Genomic DNA, 21,338 nt, shown 5'->3' with positions numbered 1-21,338 from the left:
GTTAGGAGTTTATTGAGACAAAAGCCATCATTAATAGTCAATAGTGAGAACTGGACCTTAAAATATAGTGTGACCAGCAAATATTTTTTTTTACACTGTGTTCACTTTTTTGAACAATTAATCTTTAGGGATCTATAAAGCAAAATTCCAAACAAAACATTTAACTCACACTAAAGTCATCCCAGGCTTATATGCATTTCTTTCTGAACACAAAAGTCAATATTTTGAAGAACATACAGAAAAAAAAAACAGACATTTTTAAAGAGATATTTTCCACAGAAGTAAGAAAGTCACACGGGTATCTCTTGTCTTGACCATCTCTGAAAAGGTTGGGTTCTCTTGAGTTTATCATATTTAAACCATCACCCCCCCCCCCCCCCCCACACACACACACACACATAACCTATTATTTCCACTATATGAAAAATAATTAAACCAAGCATAGCAACTGAGTATGAAGTTTATTAGAGGTTTGAGAAAATGTGCCACTCGTACTCCAAGAATTCAAAGGCCTCAAAAGTTCCAGTTACTAATTGCAGTTCAACAAACTGTCTGTGGGGGGCAGCACTTACAGACAGAATTTAAAAGTGAGCAAATATCCTAACATTATGGCCTTTTCTACAGTTCTTTTAGTTATAATTGTTATTAGTCCAATAATATGTATGTAAAAGATAAAACTGAAGTCAATGAGCTGGACTTCATATCATATATAGGTATCAAATCATATATATAATTCAGTTTTATCTTATAAATGCATATTATATATTTTTCTGTTAAAAACATACAAGAATGCTGTTTGTGTTATGAAACCATGTTGTCTTGTAGTGCACTGCTCCTAACAGTACAATACATGTTACAGCAAGCAATAGAGTTGCATTACTCCTTGCCTTTATTATATCTAGATCTACCAGAACAAGGAATCTTGTTGTGAAATGCAGTGTAATAATGAAAGCTCTTGACATGCCTGAGGGTTGACGAACAGAATTGCAGACAGAACTAAACTGAGGAAGTTCAAATGAAATGGAGGATTTGTCTTTATTCAAGACTCCTCCTTTTCATCACCATGCGTGATAATGTAGCAAAGTGATTTATAGTCAATATTCCCAGCCACATCTATTGGAGCCACTGCAAAAGCCTGGTCAACCTGAAAGAGAATCGAGTAGATTAGAACATCATTAGAACAATGATTCTGTAAAAAGTACACATTCTTATCACAGCACCTGATAATATATGCTATCAAAAGCCCATTGTTTGTGATAGCAGTAGAAAGATGGGGAACATTATCTGTATCTATTGACTTATGCATTTTATGCGACTAAATACATACATATTTTAAATGCAAATTTATAAATACAAATATTAACCTCTTCTGCTGTGAATTTATCAGCTTGGTTCATTAGCAGCCTCCTGAACCTGAAAAAAAAAAAATGACACAAAATCAATCAATTGTTCTTAAAAAATACAGTAATGTTTTCGTAATCTGTTTTATACACTTACTCATCCTTATTGACAACTCCTGTAGCATTTGGGTCAAACAGTTTAAAAGCAGCAAGAATGGTTTCTTCTGGGTCTGTGCCTGTTTGGAGGTAGGAATATTACACAAATTATAATAAATCCTCCATTTAAGTCCCTTATAGGCCTTAAGATCTTGAAAGTTTATTTGTCATACCACTAAGCTTTTCTCCGAAGAGAGTGAGGAAGACAGTAAAGTTGATGGGCCCTTTTCCCTCTGCTAACATAGACTCCAGCTCTTCATCACTCACATTCAGCTTTCCTGCACAAACATGGTATGCTTATAAAAAGCTGTCTGCTGATGTTTCAGATATATAATGGAAGTATACTGAAACTCTCCAGCAAATGCATTTTATTTACCTAGCTGTGCATAAGTTTCCTTCAGATCAGATTTGTTAATAATTCCATCCCGGTTCTGATCTATGCAGCCAAATGCCTGTAAAAAAAAAAAAAAAGGATATGATGTATGTTACATGATTTATTATAGATTATATATTATATTTAATAAATCTTCCTTTCCTATGTAGCTTTTCAAAATACACATTGTTTCAAACAGCTTTACAAAAAAGGTTGTGACAGTGTGACCCGCCTTCTTTGATTTGATTGGCCATCTCGATAATTTTGACATTGACGAGCGCTGTTGGACCACTGAGGCAGACCAGCCTAAAAGTTTAACTTTTAAAACTTTTTGTCATCCTAACAACAAACATCTTTACTCATTCTTATACAAAGGGTCTTATACTGTCTATCAGCTATGACTATTTTAGTCTTTCAAAGGACAGAATAGGTGGAAAAACAGAAATACAAATTAGACATAAACAACATAAAATGCAGGCCAGGAGTGAGGCCCTCTAGAGGCGCGAGGCCCTGTGCGGTTACACACTTGGCACAGCCCTTGTGACGTACTGATTGCAGCCTTTAGTCTGTTGGGATATGTCTCTGTCTCTACTAACTTTGCAATATTTGCCCACTTTTCTTTACAGAACATTCCACAGATTTTCAGTGAGGTTTGAGTCTGGGCCCTGACTAGGCCATGCAAGGACATTCACCTCTTTCTCCTTCAACCACTGTGTGCTCAGTTGTGCTGTGTGCTTTGGGTCATTGTCATGTTAAAACGTAAACCTTCTTTCCATTGACAACTTTCTGACAGGAGGCAGCAGATTTTCCTCAAGAATTTGACCGTATTTTGCCCCATCCATTTTTCCTTCTATCCTGACAAGTGCTCCAGTCCCTGCTGCAGAGAAACACCTCCATAACAGTATATCACCACCTCCATGCTTTACTGGAGGACTGCAGTTATTTGGATGGTGAGCTGTATTGGATTTCTGTCAGACATATCGTTTGGAGTTGAGGCCAAATAATTAAATTTTCATCTAATCTGCCTCAGAATCTTCAAGGTGTGATTTAACAAAGCTCAGCCATGACTGCATGTGGCCTTTCTCGAGGAGTGGCTTTATTCTTGCAACCCTACCATACAAGCCACATTTGTGGAGAATTTGTGATATTGTTGCACACAAAGACCACTCATAAATTCCTGCAACTGCTTCAGAGCTGCTGTAGGCCTCTAGGTCGCCTGTCTGAGCAGTTTCCTCCTGAGTCTTTCATCCAGTTTGAAGCGATGTCCTGATCCAGGGAGGGTCTCACAGAGAGGCTCAAAATCACTTTCCAGAACATTCTCGTTCACCATTCCTGACTGGTGGAATGATCTTCCCACCCCAAAGTTTATATACAGTATGAAACTTTGTTTATACTGTATATGAAAACAAAGTTTATATACAGGTATGTATATATATATATATATATATATATATATATATATATATATATATATATATGCTGTATATATAAACTTTGTCTTTCCTATATTTATTCCTTCTCTTTCTAGCTTTTAATTATTTGAACAATGCCTAAAACTTGGTATTACAAGCACTTCCTGTGTCTGTTTGCCACTATAAGAAGAATTTCTTTATGTATTCCCCAATTGTAAGTCACTTTGGATAAAAGCATCTGCAAAATGACTAAATGTAAATGTAATATAAATGTCTGTGTTTTACCACCTACCTTTCACTTCTTAATAATAGACTTCAATGTGCTTCTAGGCATTGAATTTCTTTCATATCCATCTCCTGACTTGTGCCTGTCCACAACTTTATCCCGGAGATCTTTTGGGGGGTGTCTATAGTTGATTGTTTGCTTCAGTTGCTCTACCAAGGACTGAAACTCTCCAGGAAATCTCTTTTCATTCTGAGCTAATAAAAATGACCACAGCTAAACAGTTGAAGTCAAATGGCTTTGTGTTTTGTGTTTTTTGAGTCTTTTTTAGTAGTTTATCTTTTTTTTGGATCTTTTTTTTTATCTCTTTTTTTTTTTTTTTTTTTTTTTTTGTGTTGTTGGTTTCACTTGGATGTAATAAGCTGCAATGAGTAAATACAGCTAGATAAAACAAAAACCTTTGAATTTTTAATTTCAGGGGGCAAAGCATCGAAAAAGTTTTTTTTTTTTTTGGGGGGGGGGTGTATATCCACTGTGTGTGTGTGTATATATATATATATATATATATATATATATATATATATATATATATATATATATATATATGAATGTGTATTGGTTTTCATATAATATAAAGACTGACCTCTTTAAACTCCTGTATTTGTGATTGCTCAAACATGGAGAAGACATTGGAGGAGCCCCTTTGAGCAGTTTTCCCCCTCTTAGCTGCAGCTTTCTTACTAGCCTTTGATTTAAAAAAAAAAAACAAATAATAATAATTATAACTGGAAGCACACAGCAATAAATATACATAACACATAATAAACAACGTTCATTAAAATGACTTTTTGGATATTTGTCAAAGGATAAGGCTAACTTCACTTACGTTAAATAGAAATGTTTATAGAAAAACAGTTTAAAGATTGTATAGTGCTTCTAGGTACACTATTATAAATCCTGTTTATGTTCATTTCAAATTAATTGTCGTTATATTCAAAACCAGAAAAAAAGTAGCTACAGTATGTCCACTCACCATGTTGACTGTCTGCTTTGCTCTGTGTTTGTGCTCCTGGGTCAGTGGTGTTGCTAATGGAGTCTTTAAGTATGAGGACTCTTATCACTTGTCTCTCTATAAAGGTCTGCAGTGCTTCTGTTAGTCCCCTACATGGGCACCCAGAGCCTCCTAAATACAGGAGCCTTGATAACTGCCCAAGTACTCAGATTCAAGTGGGGTGGAAAAACGAGATAAAGTGTTGGATGGGGACGGGAGAGTAAATGGGGGACTTTTAAGAGATGAAAATGATGGATGGATGCAATGAAAAGGAGAATGTGAAAGAAACAAACAAAGGCCTGAGAAAGTGGTAGTATGTGAGTTTATGTAAGTCTGGGTGGCAGGACAAATGTTACATGTTCAAACCAAATTAGGGCAGCTCATGACCTGGAGAATAACAGAGCTTGCGTATCAACATAGTGTCCTTGAGTAAACCTCTGGGACATGAACAGTCCTTGTGACTGTTATATTTTGGGTTTGCTTGGATTGTGTTGAATTGGGTGGAGTGTGTGAAGAAAATAGACTGTGTGACAGCGTTGTGCATGTGGAGTCATTGGGGCCTTTCGCAGTTCCAGAACTAAATGTACAGTACTAAAGTACTGGGACGATTTTGCGTGAACTGTTTCCCAGTACCATTTAAAGGGTTGCATTCGCTCCGAGAGTGTGTACTAGGACGTGATGTAAGCCGGTCGACAGCGATGTCATTTGTGCGCGGCGTTCAACAATGAATCTTGGAATCTTATTATGAAATAAATGTTTTTCTCTAGTTCATGTTAGCCACAATTATTGGCACCCAATTGTGGCACATTTTTGTGTTGATTTTGATGTTTGTTTTGGATCATTGTCCTGATAGAAGATCCAACCACAGCCCATTATAAGATTTCTAACAGAGGCAGTCAGGTTTAGATTTTTTTTTTTTATCTGTTGGTTTTTGATAGGATCCATGATGCCATGTATCTGAACAAGATGTCCAGGGCCTCCAGCAGAAAAATAGGGCCACAACATTAAAGATCCAGCAGTATATTTAACCGTGGGCATGGGGTACTTTTTATCCTGTTTGTACCAAACCAAAAGCCCAGAGGGCAACACGATGCATTAAGAACCCAGGGGTGAAAGATCAAGGTAAATTGTAGTTAATTTGTCTTCCGGAAAACATGCAAGTATCTTCTGTTGCTTGCAAAAGGCAGTACTAAATGGAAGAAGAAGAAGAAAAAAAGATATTTCAACAAAATATAAAAAATTTGGACACATTCATCCTGTTCAAAAGTTTTCAGCTCTTCAGCTCAGTCCCAAAAGTTTTCACCCTCAGCTTTTAATGGATTGTGTTTCCTTCAGGAGCATTAGTGAATGTTTGAACCTTTTTAAATGTTGTGTTTGAGCAGTGTGAAAAGATGGATCTCAAAATCATACAGTCACTGCTGGAAAGGGTTCAAAAATGCAAAAGATGCTGGAAAACTGAAGAATCTGCAGGACCTGGAGGATATTTCTGAAGAACAGAGCTTAGTTTAACTGTTCAGAACAAACAAGGGACTAATGAACAACCATCACAAAACAAACAAACAAACAAACAAACAAAAAAAAGAAAAAGAAAAAGAAAAGTGGATCATCCAGGTAACCACACACAGTATTAAGAACCAAGGGTTCCCAAACGTTTGAATGGGGTTATTTTAATAATTTAATTGTGGACTAAATGTAAACATCTTTTATGTAAAATATCTTACTCAGGACAGTACTAAATAATAATAATAATAATAATAATAATAATGATAATAATAATAATAATAATAATAATAATAAAAACTTTTTGTATGTAAAATTTTGTATGATCTCACTTATTTTTGTTAAAATTAATCACATTTTCACAGATTCTGCAAGGGGTGCCCAAACTTTCGAATGCCACTGTATAGTCTTTGTCCACTCAAACTCTCCTCCTCTCCATGCATTAGGGCAATATAACATCTTTATTTGATCGAACTTCTTTATAATTGCCCTGATGGTGAAAACAGGGATTTTCAATGCTTTAGCTGTTTTCTTACAGCCACTTTCTATTTTGTGAAGCTCAACGATCTTGTTCTCCACATCAGAACTATATATTTTGGTTTTACTCCTTGTGATGGATGATTAAGGGAATTTGTCTTTTGTATTCCTCCTGTTTATAATCCTGTGGAACAGGAAATCATGGCTGGAGAATTTCATGCTCTACCCTGGTGTGCTAAATGATTTCATGCCTTCATGATTTTAGCAAGTCTAGGTAGTCTTTAGTTTTTGTGATAAATGATTTCGTTTGTAATTGTCGTTCTGCATGTATACTCAGTAGTCTAATTATTCTTCCCCATTAGTAAAAAAACACACATGTTTGTTTAACTGCCTGACATACGACTTTATCTTATTATTTCTCTGTTCTTTGGTTTTACAGTTTTTATTTATGTGTGTGTGTGTTTTGGTATTTGTATTATTAGTGACTGTAATAAAATGCATTTAAAGGTTATTAAAGTGTTTGAATAAACCTTACTGCATACTCAGAAGTGTATTAGGTATGTCTTGATTAACAAAGTTCCAACAACATTTGGCAGAAGTGCAAGTGACATAAGTGAGGACTTTATACATAGCCCATGTCTGATTATACATTGATTTGTAATCAGCAGCATGATCATATGACCTGGGATTTGATGCTAAATCGTGCCTTATCTCTTGTTCCCTGACTACTGCTTTATCAGGTAATTATTCATTAATGATGATAAATCCATAGTTTTAATTTTGTGTTGAGCAAACTGAAAAATTCTGTCGTTTTGTTAACCATTCCTGTATCTGACTGTACACAGCTGAACCTTTTACAGCTTGAACCACTGAACCCCTTGCAGCAGTCGTGACATCAGACTACTGAAATTGTGTTTGTTCCACTTTATTTATTTAGTTAATTTTTCTTTTCTTTCTTTCATTTTTTTTTTTTTTTACTAAAAAAGTTCATTTTATCACTGATTATTTTAAACTGTTCTCAAATAATAAAAATGACTCAACTGGAAAGTGGTTTTCACTTTGGTCAGGAATATGTTGACACTGAAGTCTATTTGAATTGTTAATGCTGTTTTAACTAGCAATTTTAGTTTTCAACGTTACAACAAATATGATTTAGAATCAGCATTGCAGTGTAATGTTGATTCAGCGACTTTTTTTAACATGTTACCTAAGGGTACAGACGTGATGTTGAATTAAAATCACATTTTAACATTGCTTTAACATTACCATTGGTTACGGTAATTTCAGCGTTTAATCATTTAAATGATTACTCATTAAATGAGTCCACAAATGTGATGATGAAACAACATCATTTTGTAATGTTGATTCAGTGACATTACCATTGATTTTATTGTTGAGATTTCCACATTGTTTCAACATTATCTTGGGGTGCAAATGTGATAATTGAACTAATATCACTTTATAACATTAATTCAATACAATTAGCATTGACCCATCAACACTGATTTAACACTGTTTCAATAGTTGCTCGCTTTCTGGATAAAGTATTTGCCAACAACCAATTAAAGCAATAATGCAAAAAAGATGAAGGTCTACTAAAACACAAGATGTTTACATGAATTTGGTATTAATTCAGTACAGTCAGAGTACAGGCACTGTCATTTACAGTTTAGTCTTAATTTACACATTTAATGCAATCTTAATGTAACTTTGCATTAATGCTATGATAAATAAATGTACAAAGCAGTGATTGTCATAAGGTGCATATAGGGCAGGACCAGCACAGTCATCACGGGGCCCAGGCCTTTTATAAGGAAGATATTCTTTCTTTTAGTGTCTGTATAATCTTTAAAAGTTGATTTGATAAGAAATTGCTGCAGTGAACTATGAATCATTTGTTCATGGCTATAAAAGGTGATCTCAAGGAGGCTTTGCATTGTCACATGAGCATTTTTAAACTTGGCCCATAATTAAGCTATAACTGTGCTGTATGTGTGTGCGATATGTAGGATTGACAATGAGTGGTTGAACTAGGTATCACAGTCCAAATTCAAAATATGGGAAAGGGTTTTTTCACCCGACCCCTCCTCCTCAGGTTGCCAGATTGATGACACCAACAAGAACGAGCACACATGATGATGAATGAAATGAAATACGTTGTGTTTTCCGCCAACTAGCTAACCAGGGTGCCGAAATACAATTGGGTAAACTGGCAGTGGGCGGGTTTCACAAACCAAAACAGAGATCGACATTCCGGCCCGGGACGCACATTTTCAAAGGAGAAGAACTGACTGTAGCATTGTTTTTCAGATAAACAAGTATGCTAACTTAGCATGTTTCTTAAATATCTGCAAACATATTATGGTATTTTTATGCTTTAGTAGAGTCAAAAACTTACATATAGCACATTTAAATATGACATCCCATATTTTTTTTGTTTTTAAAATCACTGGCCGATATAGCACCGACAGCAACAATAATTTCTCTGTAATTCCATATTACAATATGAACTGTCCTATTGTCTATGAAGGTTAGAGTTAAACGAACACATACAGACTGTCACTTATTTTCACCAAACAAGACTCGTACTCCTCCAATGTTTTCCTAAGTAATTTTGCCTCATTTAGCAATTTCCCCTTGGGCACTTAACCAAGGGAAAGCAAAGTATTTTCCATATCAGTAGTGTGTGGTCTTCACAGATATCCAAGGTGACGAGTTTGCCACAGCAACAAGGAGGGCCAGCAGTCCGATTTGGTATAGAAGGAGACAGGTGTGGGTATTTTTCTACAAAAATAGGAGAAAATAGTCATTTTGTTGCCTTAGTTACAGGGAGTCAGGGAGGGAGAGAATTATGAAAGAAACCTGTTTTCCTCAACAGAGTATTAGCGTTTCAAAGGATCACAGTACCCTGTTTATTTAAGTTAAGAGTTTAAAAGATAGCTTAAGTGGTGCAAGGTAAGCTGGTCAAGCTTCATTTGTTAGTACACTTCTTACGCTGGACAAGGAATTGGTAACTTTGTGAGTGAACTGGAATGAAAATACTGAACAACATATTCCGGCTACAAAAATATTTGGATTTTGGTTTTGGGACACTTGGATGATTGAACATGGACCACACAAAGGACCATCCAGTGTGACTGACTATTGGAATATCCACAGCTGACCATGAAGAAGGTTGGATAAGTTGATTGACAATTTACGTATATTTTTTACATTTCATTTGAGCCATTTGCATTAAGCCGTAGTTCAGGAAGAACCAAAGGAAAAACTGCACCTTATGCAGATTTTTCTTGAAAATGATGCACCCATGAAGAAGACACATCATGGACCTTCATATCATGGATAAGGTAAAGAACAATCTTTTAAAAATATTTTTATTCTCTCTTTTTTTGTACAGTCAGCATGTGTTGTTTAAATTGACATGTGATTGATGTTTATGAAGCTTTACCTATAATGCACTTGCTTATATCAAAAGTATATCATATTTTTCTAGTAAGTGTAGACCATTTCTATATTCAAATATACAGATTTATTGATTTTTATATCATAAATTGGATATTTAATTATTTACAAAGTAGTCCACATTGTCAAGAGTACATTCTTAAATCAGATATCTTTTTATTGTCTACTTAATTGCACCTGGTTTCTGTCCAAGACATTGCCAGGAATGTAGCGTTTATCAAAGCATACTGCAATGTCCTGCAAATATCTGCAGAACAAGCTTTCTTTGGTCCTCCCCCTCACGCCACAGCAGATTTCTTTGTTGAAAGTTTGCTCTTATGACTGTCATCTACGGCTCATGACCTTGGACGAACTCCATGTGTGCAATTTGTGCCACTTTGGCTGCATCTTCAATTTAGAGATGGCATGATTACACAATTATGTGTTGGCCTGCCAAGTCCTTTGGCCTGCCTTTTTATGATATAACAGTGCATTGAATCTGTACCAATAAACAGTTTTCATGTTTATAAAAGCTGATAATAAATGATAAACTCTAGCTAGAGTTATCACACCCTCTCATAAAATGATTAAAATGTAACATACATTTTTTGGGGATAAGCCTATACAACATACAGAAGCCACAGCTGTAAAAATATTATGATACTGATAGCTTTCTGTCTTGATTACTTCAAAGTGAGGATGGGTCTTATAATAATGCAGGCTAGTGCAATGTGTGTTTAATAACAATGGATCACTTACATTGCAATCAGTTGCATTTCATGTGTTTAAGTGTAGTGTTTTTTAATGGTATGTTTCAAATTCATATTATTTGTATGATAAAGATTCTAGTGTAGGGAAGTTCTACAGTGTTTGAAAGTATGATTAAAAGTCAGTTCTGAAATTGAACAACTTAAATCCAAAAATAAATTATAAATGTGTCCAAAAATAAAGTTCTGTTTTCACTGATAAGCAGCTTTCGCAATGTTAGTATATTGTGACCGTAACTCGGCGTGGGAGTTCAATGGATGTCTGATCATGAGGACACGTGACATTTTAAGGTCTTGATACACATATGCATAAAAAGGCATTGTTTAGATATGTAGCACACATTTATTAAAATCTCTCTCTCTGTGTGTGTTTTATTTTTTGTTAGGGATTTTGAATTACATGATCAAAATTGTGGTTAGGTACGTAATCTGTTACATTACACATTTTTGTAATATACTGTAATCTGACTACTTTCTGATTACTTTTGTGTGTTACATTACACATTTTTGTAATATACTGTAATCTGACTACTTTCTGATTACTATTAGATTACATATAAGGTCATATAAGGTCAAACAGGTTTACACGTTTGTGAATCCCTGCATTATATGAAAATACCAAATGACATGGGCTGCATTTCCCAAATGAATCGTAAGCCTAAGTAGATCACACAACCATTGCAACCAATCTACGATCTATGATCAACTTAGCTCACAATGCTTTTGAGAAATGCAGCCATGAATTCCAAAGACATTGCTGAGAAAACACTCCTTGTAAGTAAAATTATTTCGGCAAATCCAGGGGTTAAATGCTGTTTAGCACTGATTGTTTGTGCAATGTGTGTGCAATTGCATAAATCTAGAACACTTTACAAACATAAGTGACAGGCTTTATTAGGAAGGAAAGTTTAAAAGATTAAAAAAGAAATATTAGAAAGAATTGAAACGTGTGAATAATATATAATCCTGCAATTTATAAAAAAGTAACTGCAATCTGATTATAAGCATTATGAAACATAATACAATCTACTTACAAGTACTGTACACACACAAATGATCAAATACATACATACAGTATATAGAAAGTGTTCATAAGGAAATTAAATGTATACATTTGTTACGTAATAATACTTATGTAACTAACCCAAATATGATAATATCATCTATTGGCACCATGCAATATGAAGCCAAACCATGTGGATATTTGGTGACACTAATTCTCACTATTAACTACAACTTTTGCTTTAAAAAACCCTCCTAATTTTCTGCTTATTGTTGCTATTAATAGTTAGTAAGGTATAGTAGCTATTAAGTTTAGGTATGGGATCGAATTAAAGGATCTTAAATATGGTCATGTGCTTTATAAGTACTAATAAACAGCCAAACTGCTAGTAATATGCATGCTAATAAGCAACTATAGTTAATAGTCAGAATTGGTCTCTAAACAAAAGTGTAACCAGAAATTTGGGCCATTTGGTACACAAAATCAACACCCAACAACCTTCATGTTATCAGCATTTTAGCACATGATTTAACAGGCCTGCAGAGTTCAGATTTTCTAAACTGCAATTCAATTATTTCTGTCTTTTCACTATGTTAAATCTTTCTCTTTCTTGAACTTCCATCAAGTTCAAGATAAACTTGCCATTGATGACAAATGTCAATTTCTTTATTATTATTATTATTATTATTAAATATTATTTTTATGCTTCTGGAGCAATTTAGGATCTTTGTGTAATCACATTTATCTTTTTTATTTATTTTTTTAACAGACTTAAACATAATCTTACTGGTTTTTATTTATTGATTTTATTTTTTACCCTGTCTGACCACTTAGGTAACTCTTCAGAGTGCAATAAACTTTCAATGTTTAGACTTTCCCTCACATCACATTCCTGCAGACCTATTTCTGGAAAAATGTTTGCCCTGTGCAAACTAAGTCATCTATATTTAGCAAGGGTTTAAGTTCAGTAGCTATTTTTGAATTTAACCTAAATCCCATTTTTCTAATTCTAGAAAGTACATTACATAAGACAAATCAATATAATATAAAATTTACAATATAACATAATATCAATCACAATTTTAGTGCCAAGCACAAACATTTAAAGAAAGCCACATGCTAGCTTAGGTGGATCCCAGTACAATGTGGTTACATTTTGTATTGTATTGCATCAGAATAATATGTTCATTGTTGTTTCATATGTGACCCTGGTCTTAAGTCGCTGGGATATATTATATGTATCATAATACATTGTATGGGTCAAAATTATTGATTTTTCTTTTATGCCAAAAATCATTAGGATATTAAGTAAAGATCATGTTCAATGAAGATATTCTGTACATTTCTTATTGTAAATATATTAAAACTTAATTTTTGATTAGTAATATGCATTGCTAAGAACTTAATTTGGACAACTTTTCTCACTATTTAGGCGATTTTCTCAATATTTAGATTTTTTTGCCCCCTCAGATTCCAGATTTTCAAATAGTTGTATCTCGACCAAATAGGGCCCTATCATAACAAACCATACATCAATGGAACGCTTATTTATTCAGCTTTCAGATGATGTATAAATCTCAGTTTCGAATCCAAAGTGATCCAGGGTCACATATATATTTATTTATATTATGGAGATTATATTGTTTCAATCTCACTTTGGATTTCCCATGGAGGCAAAGGTCAGGTCATGTTTGCTGTGAAGCGCGTGATCATGCTGAGTGGCCTTGACAGCTAGGTTTCCAAGGCGATGGGTGAGATTAAATGTGCATATGTGTGTGTGTTTGATCAAGAGTGGGGGTGTGTGTGTGTGTACACAGAAGGCAATGATCTTTCTGACCACACCTCCACACCTCCTTCACTGGAGCATAAAAACAGCTGAGCATCTCCATGCACCTCACACACATTCAAATTTGAGCAAATCAACGCTAATCATACACTTGTTGTGAAAAGACTTGCAAAGATGCCGTGTCTTACTTTAGCTCGTACGCAGAGGATACCGAGTGACTTTGAGTCAGTACTGGAGAGAATTATCATGGTAAGACCCAAAGTAATAAAACTAGAGTATCTATGTTTAGACTGACATGAATCATAATAATTTTTTTATTAATTGCCACCTAGTGTGTGATTTGATCTTAGTTATGAGGTGTTTTGATGTATAATTTTTGTTGTTTTAAAATTATTAATTTTTTTGAATATTTATCTTTCTGGCATATTCTACAGGTGGAACAAATTTTGTCCGAATTTCTGTTGAGTAAAGAAGATCTAGAGGAAGTGATGAGGAGAATGCGGAGAGAGATGGAGAGGGGACTGCGAGTGGAGACACACAATGAAGCCAGCATCAAAATGCTGCCCACTTATGTCCGCTCCACACCTGAAGGCTCTGGTAAGAGTTCAGCTCTGATCCTCATGCTGGGAAACTACATGTTAATATAAAGGGAAGTCACATAAAACAAAAGTCCTGTGTTTCATATTTTTGGTTGGTTGAGTATAATTTATATGCTGTATTTTATAACCTTTTGTTTTTCAAATAAATGTATAATTAAAATAAAAATGTTTTTGTCTGGGACTGTATTTTATGTTGTCAGTTTTATGTGGTATCAGACATATTCTTTAAGAAGCATATATTTGTGCCATTCCAAAACTGTATAACTGACTTTCTTCTGTGGAACATACACTCTTTGAAGAATGTTTGAACTATTACAGTGAAAGTCAGTGGAGTCTTAAACAATATTGGACCCCATTGACTTTCACTGTAAGGACAGAAAGCATGCATTTTTCAAAATATCTTTTGTGTTCTAAAGAATAAAGAAAGTTGTACAGTTTTGGAATAACATGGAATGGTGGACTGCTCCTTTAAATGACATAAAGTAAATATATTTCAGTGTGTTGCAGAGTTTAATCAATAATAGTTTTTATGTAAATAACGATGAGTACATAGACAAAAAGTCCTAATGGGCTTTCTTTTCTGGAATCAGATGTTGACTCCTATGACTCATGATATTACGGATGCTTATTCATGTGACTCATCTCAGAGGTTGGTGATTTCTTGGCACTGGATCTTGGAGGGACAAATTTTCGAGTGATGCTGGTGAAAGTGGGTGAGGATGAAGAGCGCGGCTGGAAGGTGGAGACGAAGCATCACATGTACTCCATTCCTGAAGACACCATGACTGGCACAGCTGAAATGGTAAGCTATTAAAAGGTCAAACACTCTGTACATACATAAATTCTGACATTTTAGACTCATTGTACCCCATTTTCTCTACATATAGTTGTTTGATTATATCGCCGGCTGCATATCTGACTTCCTGGACAAACATAATCTGAAACATAAGAAGCTTCCACTGGGATTCACCTTCTCTTTTCCAGTCCGTCATGAGGATTTGGACAAGGTCAGTGACCGTATGCATATAAACATGAGCCTCTTAAGGTTTAATCACACTGAAGCTGTGGCAGATGTGTGCCATATTTTAAACTCATTTAATTACAAAGTGAAGGTGAGATGCACTTTAATATGGATGTGCTTTTTTCAATGTTTTAGATTAACAGACGTACTGTTTTATGTTTAATTTGTTGCAGGGCATTCTGCTTAACTGGACTAAAGGCTTCAAGGCCTCTGGCGCTGAGGGAAATAATGTTGTGGGTCTACTGAGAGACGCCATTAAAAGAAGAGGGGTTAGTATGCATGACTTAGCTTTCATACTAAATATTTCCAGTAGTGCATTAGACACATTAAAAACTAATAATAAAAGGTTGAAACAGCTGTCCTATAAAAGTGATTGAATGAATCTTTGTTTAGGACTTTGAAATGGATGTGGTTGCCATGGTGAATGACACAGTAGCCACCATGATCTCCTGCTACTATGAAGACCACAGCTGTGAAGTTGGCATGATAGTAGGTAAGAGGGTGACCGCATACAGACCCATGTAAATATAATTAGACCACGGACATAAACTTTATAACAGGAAGATGGAATATTTTAACAGCCATTCATGAAAAAACAGCATGGCAATAAAGCAATAGGCCTGAAGCTTTTAGTTTAATGTTTTTGTTGTCTCTCTTTTCCTCTTTCATTTTTCATGGTTTCTCAGGCACCGGCTGTAATGCGTGTTATATGGAGGAGATGCGTAAGGTGGAGCTGGTGGAGGGAGAGGAGGGGAGGATGTGTGTGAACACAGAGTGGGGAGCGTTTGGGGACAATGGTGAACTGGAGGATTTCCGGCTGGAGTACGATCGAGTTATTGATGAGACATCACTAAACCCTGGACATCAGCTGTGAGTGAGCTTAAAAATAAATAAATAAATAAAATTGGTCTAGAAGTCTGAGAACACTTTGATAATCCTGGGGTCAAAATCATATTCAAATTTGAAAATAAAAAAATTGTATGCTTTAAAAAAATTTGGAAGGAAGGTTATGAGGTAAAATAAGAAATATTTCTAAAATATTTAAATATATAATTTTTTGCTTATATTGAAGTACAAGATGCACTTTAGAACATAATATGACATAACATGTCATAAAAAACATTTACTACATTATTAAAATGTAAAATAAACCATTTTTTAGTGATCTCGGACTTTAATTTTGCTTAATTTAAACCTACTTTAAAGTAGTATTCACAAAAATATGCATTTTAGTTTGATATTTTAGGATATTTTCTTTCTAAAACAATCACTGGAACATATTATTTCAGTATCTCATCTATGAAAGAAATATTTGACAAATGATATTTTGTAGTATGATCAGTGCACTTAATTGTATTGAATATGCACTCTGTGTACTATAAATCTCAAAAGTACATTTAAGATAAAAAATGTACTTGCAGATAATACATTAATGAAATAAAGGCCACTTCAGGCCTTACAGACTTACAGTAAGTTCACTTTGAAAAAGTGAATTTTGTAATAATATCAAATTAAAAGTTTTACTTTAAAGTACATTTTAAGACATCACAAAAATATGGAGCTATGCATCTTTCTTTGATATTTTAGGATAATTTTGATCTAAAACATTTGCAGGATCATTATTTTAAAACCTCATCTATGAAAGTACAGTATTTGACACATAATATTTATATAAGACAACAGTCTAGGTTATGACAACAATTAGCTCATAAACAGTTAAATGCTTTCCCCATTGTGCAAAAAATTATTTGCAATACCACTTATATATATTTGATACCACCCATCTTAGTCTATCCCTATATTTTATTCTATTCTATTCCATCGATAGCACACTTGTACATACAATTTCTGTCTATTTTTGTTTGTGTATATATATATATATATATATATATATATATATATATATATATATATATATATATATTATCTCTGTGTTGTTTTTGTCTTTCTGTACTGGAAGCTTCTGTCACCAAAACAAACTCCTTGTAAGTGCAAACATACTTAGCCATAAATCTGACAAAACTGTGAAGATACATGCACAATTTCCTCGTATGTAACTAGATTAGACACTTTAGGAGCAGCAGTGTGATCAATGTCTGAATCTGAAATGCAGATGTCCTTACATACATGCTTCTAAGTTTAAGAAGAGCTTGTTTATATGGCAACCTGGAGCTCTTATGTGGTCTCCAGGTGACAAGGGTTGTTTTTCTGTACATGTGCAGATACTGACGGTAGCCACGTCAGTACTGGAATACACACGGCTGGATTAATGGCCAGGGAAGGAGGTCATTAGTAAAGCTGCTCGCTTAATGGGTATTTACAATGTACTGTATGCTAGAAGATACTCAATGGGCCGCTCCTCTGTCCACGTCACTTTAGGCCATTTGTATTTCATGATTATCCTTAGGCTTTTACTAGCATTAAAATCTTTCCTTGTGCTGCTGAAATTGATGACTCAGTGTCAGTTTTAGCTTTGAAAGATCTAATATCTACATATTCTTTTCTCATGACTCTAGGTATGAGAAGCTGATTGGTGGGAAGTATATGGGGGAGCTTGTGCGTCTTGTGCTGCTGAAACTAGTGAATGAAAACCTGCTGTTTAACGGCGACGCCTCAGACCTACTGAAAACACGAGGAGCTTTTGAAACTCGCTTTGTCTCCCAGATTGAGAGGTATGGCTGATGATTTTAAAAAGAGAAAAGTTACTGTAGATTGTTTTTGTTTGTTTGTTTAAACATTCTTAAATCAAGATACATTAGCTTGAGAAGCAAAATGACACAAGATATTACGTTTTGCTTTCTGAATATCGAATTTAAGCGTTTATATTAAAAACAAGTAAATATCGGCCAATGGTGTTCTTGTTTTAAGCATCTTATGTCATTATTTTAACAATGTTTAGAAATTTGTATTGTGCACAAGACAGGAACATCAAAAGCTTCAAAAACCTTTGTGATAAAGGTTTGTTGACATGCACATGACATGCACTTAATTGCATTGAATGTACACTAAGTATATTATATCTGTAATAAATACTACAAATATGCTAAAGTATATTTCTTTTCCACAAGTGAAATGCTAAAGATGATGAAAAGATGTTACTATGTATCTCTGCAAGGTTAAGAGAATCATAATTGATATACAAACGTATGCTTGTACCTTAATACACAATTTATTTGATTAATTTCAGTGACACAGGGGACAGAAAGCAGATCTACAACATCCTAAGCACACTGGGAATCTTGCCATCGGAGCTGGACTGTGACATTGTGCGTCTGGTCTGCAAGAGCGTGTCTACGAGAGCCGCTCACATGTGCGGGGCCGGCCTCGCTGGCGTCATCAACCTAATGAGAGAACGCCGCTGTCAAGAGCAACTGAAGATCACTGTGGGAGTCGATGGCTCTGTCTACAAACTACACCCTCAGTAAGTACAAGAGGAGTGAGATGGATTATGGGAAGGCAAACAAAGAGAAATGAGGGGGGAAATTAAAAGGAAACAGAGATGGAGGCTGACAGATGAGTAAAGGATATAACACAAAGTGATATAAACACAATTAAATTGTGTTTTCCAAATTCTCCCATGCAGTTTCAAGGAGCGGTTCCATAAGCTTGTGTGGGAAATGAATCCTGACTGCGAAATCACCTTCATCCAATCAGAAGAAGGGAGCGGTCGGGGCGCGGCTCTCATTTCTGCTGTGGCGTGCAAGATGGCTGCCTGCATGCTGACACCGTGATAAACCACGATTCGGCTTCGTCAGGTGGATCTCGTGAATCACAGCTGACCCGCAATGTTCGAGCGGCCTCTCAAAGCCTCTCCATATGGTGAAAGTGCTTTTCTCCTTTTCAGCATTGCATTGCGTTTGTGAAGTGGCCGGCTACTGGGTTGTTTGGCAACATCTATTAACCACATGCATACAGCCCACTGAAATATTTAACATATGTATTAATTTAAGTCAGATGTTTGCAGTTAAATATGCTTTTAGACACAACATACATCTTTTCTTGTTAGCTATTGTCCTGAGCACATTCAGGTAGTGTTACATATACTTGCACCTTCATGACTGTTTGGAGGTTAGGAGAGATGTGGAGTAAATATATGAACAGGTCAGGTTCAGCAAGGTAATTGTGCACTGTTTATTGCTTGTTTTATTTATTGACTTTTAAATTATGTTTATATTCAGTGGTAATCAGAACTGTTAAATTATTTAATGCAGGATTTGAATATTCTTTGTATACGTGATTCATTGTTGTAAATAAAGCTGCTGTACTATTTGAGTGACTTGAAATGTTGTTTTCAGAGGTCTGCTATAATAAAAGTTTAAATTAACATTACACTCAAACATTAAGATCAATAGTGGGAAAAGAACATTTATCACAGTGGATTTAATTATCCATTCTGGCCCAGCCCTTTATACGGTACAACAAGGCTAAAGATAAAGAAGCCACTGATTTCAAATAAACACAATAAAATATTAAAATGATAAAATAAAAGAAGAAATATGATGAGGAGCCTTAGATTTAAAATGAAATTAAATAAAATGTACTTCTGCATCCTCCTACATGGAAATTGTTGTGGACTAGCTGATTAAATTTCAATAGTCATAGATTCTGCTGGATGATTAGATTAAAACTGATGTCAAACAAAATGTCATAAACATTCTATTACATATACATATATGTTTATGATTAAACACAATGAAGTCTTGCATCCTGTTTTGGAGCAGAACTTTATAACGGCATTCAGGTGGATGACAGGAGACGTGATGTGTTACTGCCACCTGCTGCTGCTTCTCTGACGCTAAGATCAAATGAGCCAAAATATAGATAAACTATGAATTGTTTTATTGTTTCTGCAGTGAAATAATGAGGTATGCAAACTTCTGGATATATTCAAGTCATCTGCATGTACAGTACAAGAGAGTGGGTTTGTTTTTGTGGTCACAGTAGGCAGTTGCTCATAACGGATGTGGCTCTAACCAAACAATAGTTCGAAAATCTTCATAAGGCTGATGTCGGATGTTCCAAACAGAAGTTTGAATATCTTAATTATTCATTGGGAGTTTTTGTTGTTGGAAATATTTATTGACTTATTTTTTGTAGAATACATGTGGAGATTATGTAGCGGTTTAAAAGTGAAGCTAAGTAACTTAATTTTTTTATTATCCTAGGTGGTCATGCACTGCTGAAAAGGCAGAACTGTGTTATAGGCCACACTCTCAGAAAAAAGGTACAAAACTGTCACTAGGATGGTACATTTCAACAGGTAATCATATGTAGACTTTAGGTACTAATATGTAATTTTAAAGTACTATAATGTATCTTTAGGGTACTAATATGTAGCTTTTAGGGGTAAATAAGGTAGAAAGATGTACCTTTTAGCTTTTGTAACTTAGGGCTCCGCCCCAGTGACAGATTTTTTTTTGAGAGTGTGACCATATATCAGCTAAAAACACTATTTCTTTACACTTCATTAGCAAGAGAAGGGACACAAACAATTGATGTGATTGATGGACGCCTGGTCAAGCTTCACTGGTCAAACTAGTTGTTCCACATTTTATCTTATCCACTTGTTCAGAAATATTTCTCTAGTCTATATACTTACCAACATACTGATCAAACATTACTCTGTACATTTTGAGAGGCTTAACCCCTTCTTCCGTTTTTATAATGCATTGTTTAACCTCTAAATGACTGGGGGAAAAAAGCTTCCATGTTTACATGCTTGTTGCCCAAGACATACAAGAAGAGGCTGACTATTCTACATTTAGCAATGCTAATTACAGTCTTCAGCAGGGAGAACCAGTCATTTTGGCCTTACATAATATTGCTGTATATACGTCACTGAGAGCGAAAGCCTGTGGTCAAGAGCCGTTTCTCACTCTTCCATTTCTGCTTTTCTCTGATGTCAGACCATCAAAAACAGAACTGTTATTAAGAAGTAAATTGATGCAACTAAAAAAAAAAAAAAAAAAAAAAAAAAAAACCTTTGCATGATGGTAGACAGTGTGGCATAATCATTTGCTTGATATCTCTCTTAATAGTTTTTGTATCAAATTGCAGAATAAAAAAAAAAAAAAATCGTAGACAGGATTCTTTAACAGGAGGTCCATAATCATAATACTGGGGGTTAATTATTGTTTGATCTCTATCTAATTACTATGAAAAAATAATATACACAAATTTAAGTTAAAG

The 21,338-nt window shown here is 34.8% G+C and overlaps 2 protein-coding genes across 2 annotated transcripts; one reads left to right on the top strand and one right to left on the bottom strand.

The window, feature by feature from the left end:
- Positions 1-444: 444 nt before the first annotated feature.
- myl7 (myosin, light chain 7, regulatory) lies at positions 445-4,678 on the bottom strand. Its single transcript, XM_042762597.1, has 7 exons — positions 4,538-4,678; positions 4,148-4,249; positions 1,873-1,948; positions 1,670-1,774; positions 1,498-1,576; positions 1,365-1,413; positions 445-1,144 (listed from the first exon to the last, which is right to left on the bottom strand). Exons 1-7 carry the CDS (start codon positions 4,538-4,540, stop codon positions 1,040-1,042), a joined length of 519 nt encoding a protein of 172 aa, XP_042618531.1. The 5' UTR covers positions 4,541-4,678; the 3' UTR covers positions 445-1,039.
- An 8,942-nt stretch (positions 4,679-13,620) lies between these two features.
- On the top strand, positions 13,621-19,421 carry LOC109100786 (hexokinase-4-like). The gene is made up of 10 exons (XM_019114219.2): positions 13,621-13,778; positions 13,964-14,126; positions 14,776-14,930; positions 15,016-15,135; positions 15,323-15,418; positions 15,543-15,642; positions 15,836-16,019; positions 17,666-17,821; positions 18,337-18,570; positions 18,733-19,421. The coding sequence occupies exons 1-10, from the start codon at positions 13,704-13,706 to the stop codon at positions 18,878-18,880; spliced, it is 1,431 nt and encodes a 476-aa protein (XP_018969764.1). The 5' UTR covers positions 13,621-13,703; the 3' UTR covers positions 18,881-19,421.
- Positions 19,422-21,338: the final 1,917 nt, after the last annotated feature.

The sequence above is a fragment of the Cyprinus carpio genome, chromosome A8 (assembly GCF_018340385.1).
Source record: "Cyprinus carpio isolate SPL01 chromosome A8, ASM1834038v1, whole genome shotgun sequence".
NCBI classification, from domain to species: domain Eukaryota; kingdom Metazoa; phylum Chordata; class Actinopteri; order Cypriniformes; family Cyprinidae; genus Cyprinus; species Cyprinus carpio.
The sequence above is the reverse complement of the archived record's forward strand: the minus strand, read 5'-3'. Positions and strand labels throughout refer to the sequence as shown.

Coding starts and splice junctions, on each gene's coding strand:
- myl7 (XM_042762597.1), bottom strand. Junction 1,949..4,147: donor AAATACAGGAGTTTAAAGAG/GTCAGTCTTTAT, acceptor TTTTTTTTACAG/GCATTTGGCTGCATAGATCA. Junction 1,577..1,669: donor CTTCGGAGAAAAGCTTAGTG/GTATGACAAATA, acceptor ACCTCCAAACAG/GCACAGACCCAGAAGAAACC.
- LOC109100786 (XM_019114219.2), top strand. CDS start 13,704: ATGCCGTGTCTTACTTTAGCTCGTACGCAGAGGATACCGAGTGACTTT. Junction 15,419..15,542: donor ACGCCATTAAAAGAAGAGGG/GTTAGTATGCAT, acceptor ATCTTTGTTTAG/GACTTTGAAATGGATGTGGT. Junction 17,822..18,336: donor TTTGTCTCCCAGATTGAGAG/GTATGGCTGATG, acceptor GATTAATTTCAG/TGACACAGGGGACAGAAAGC.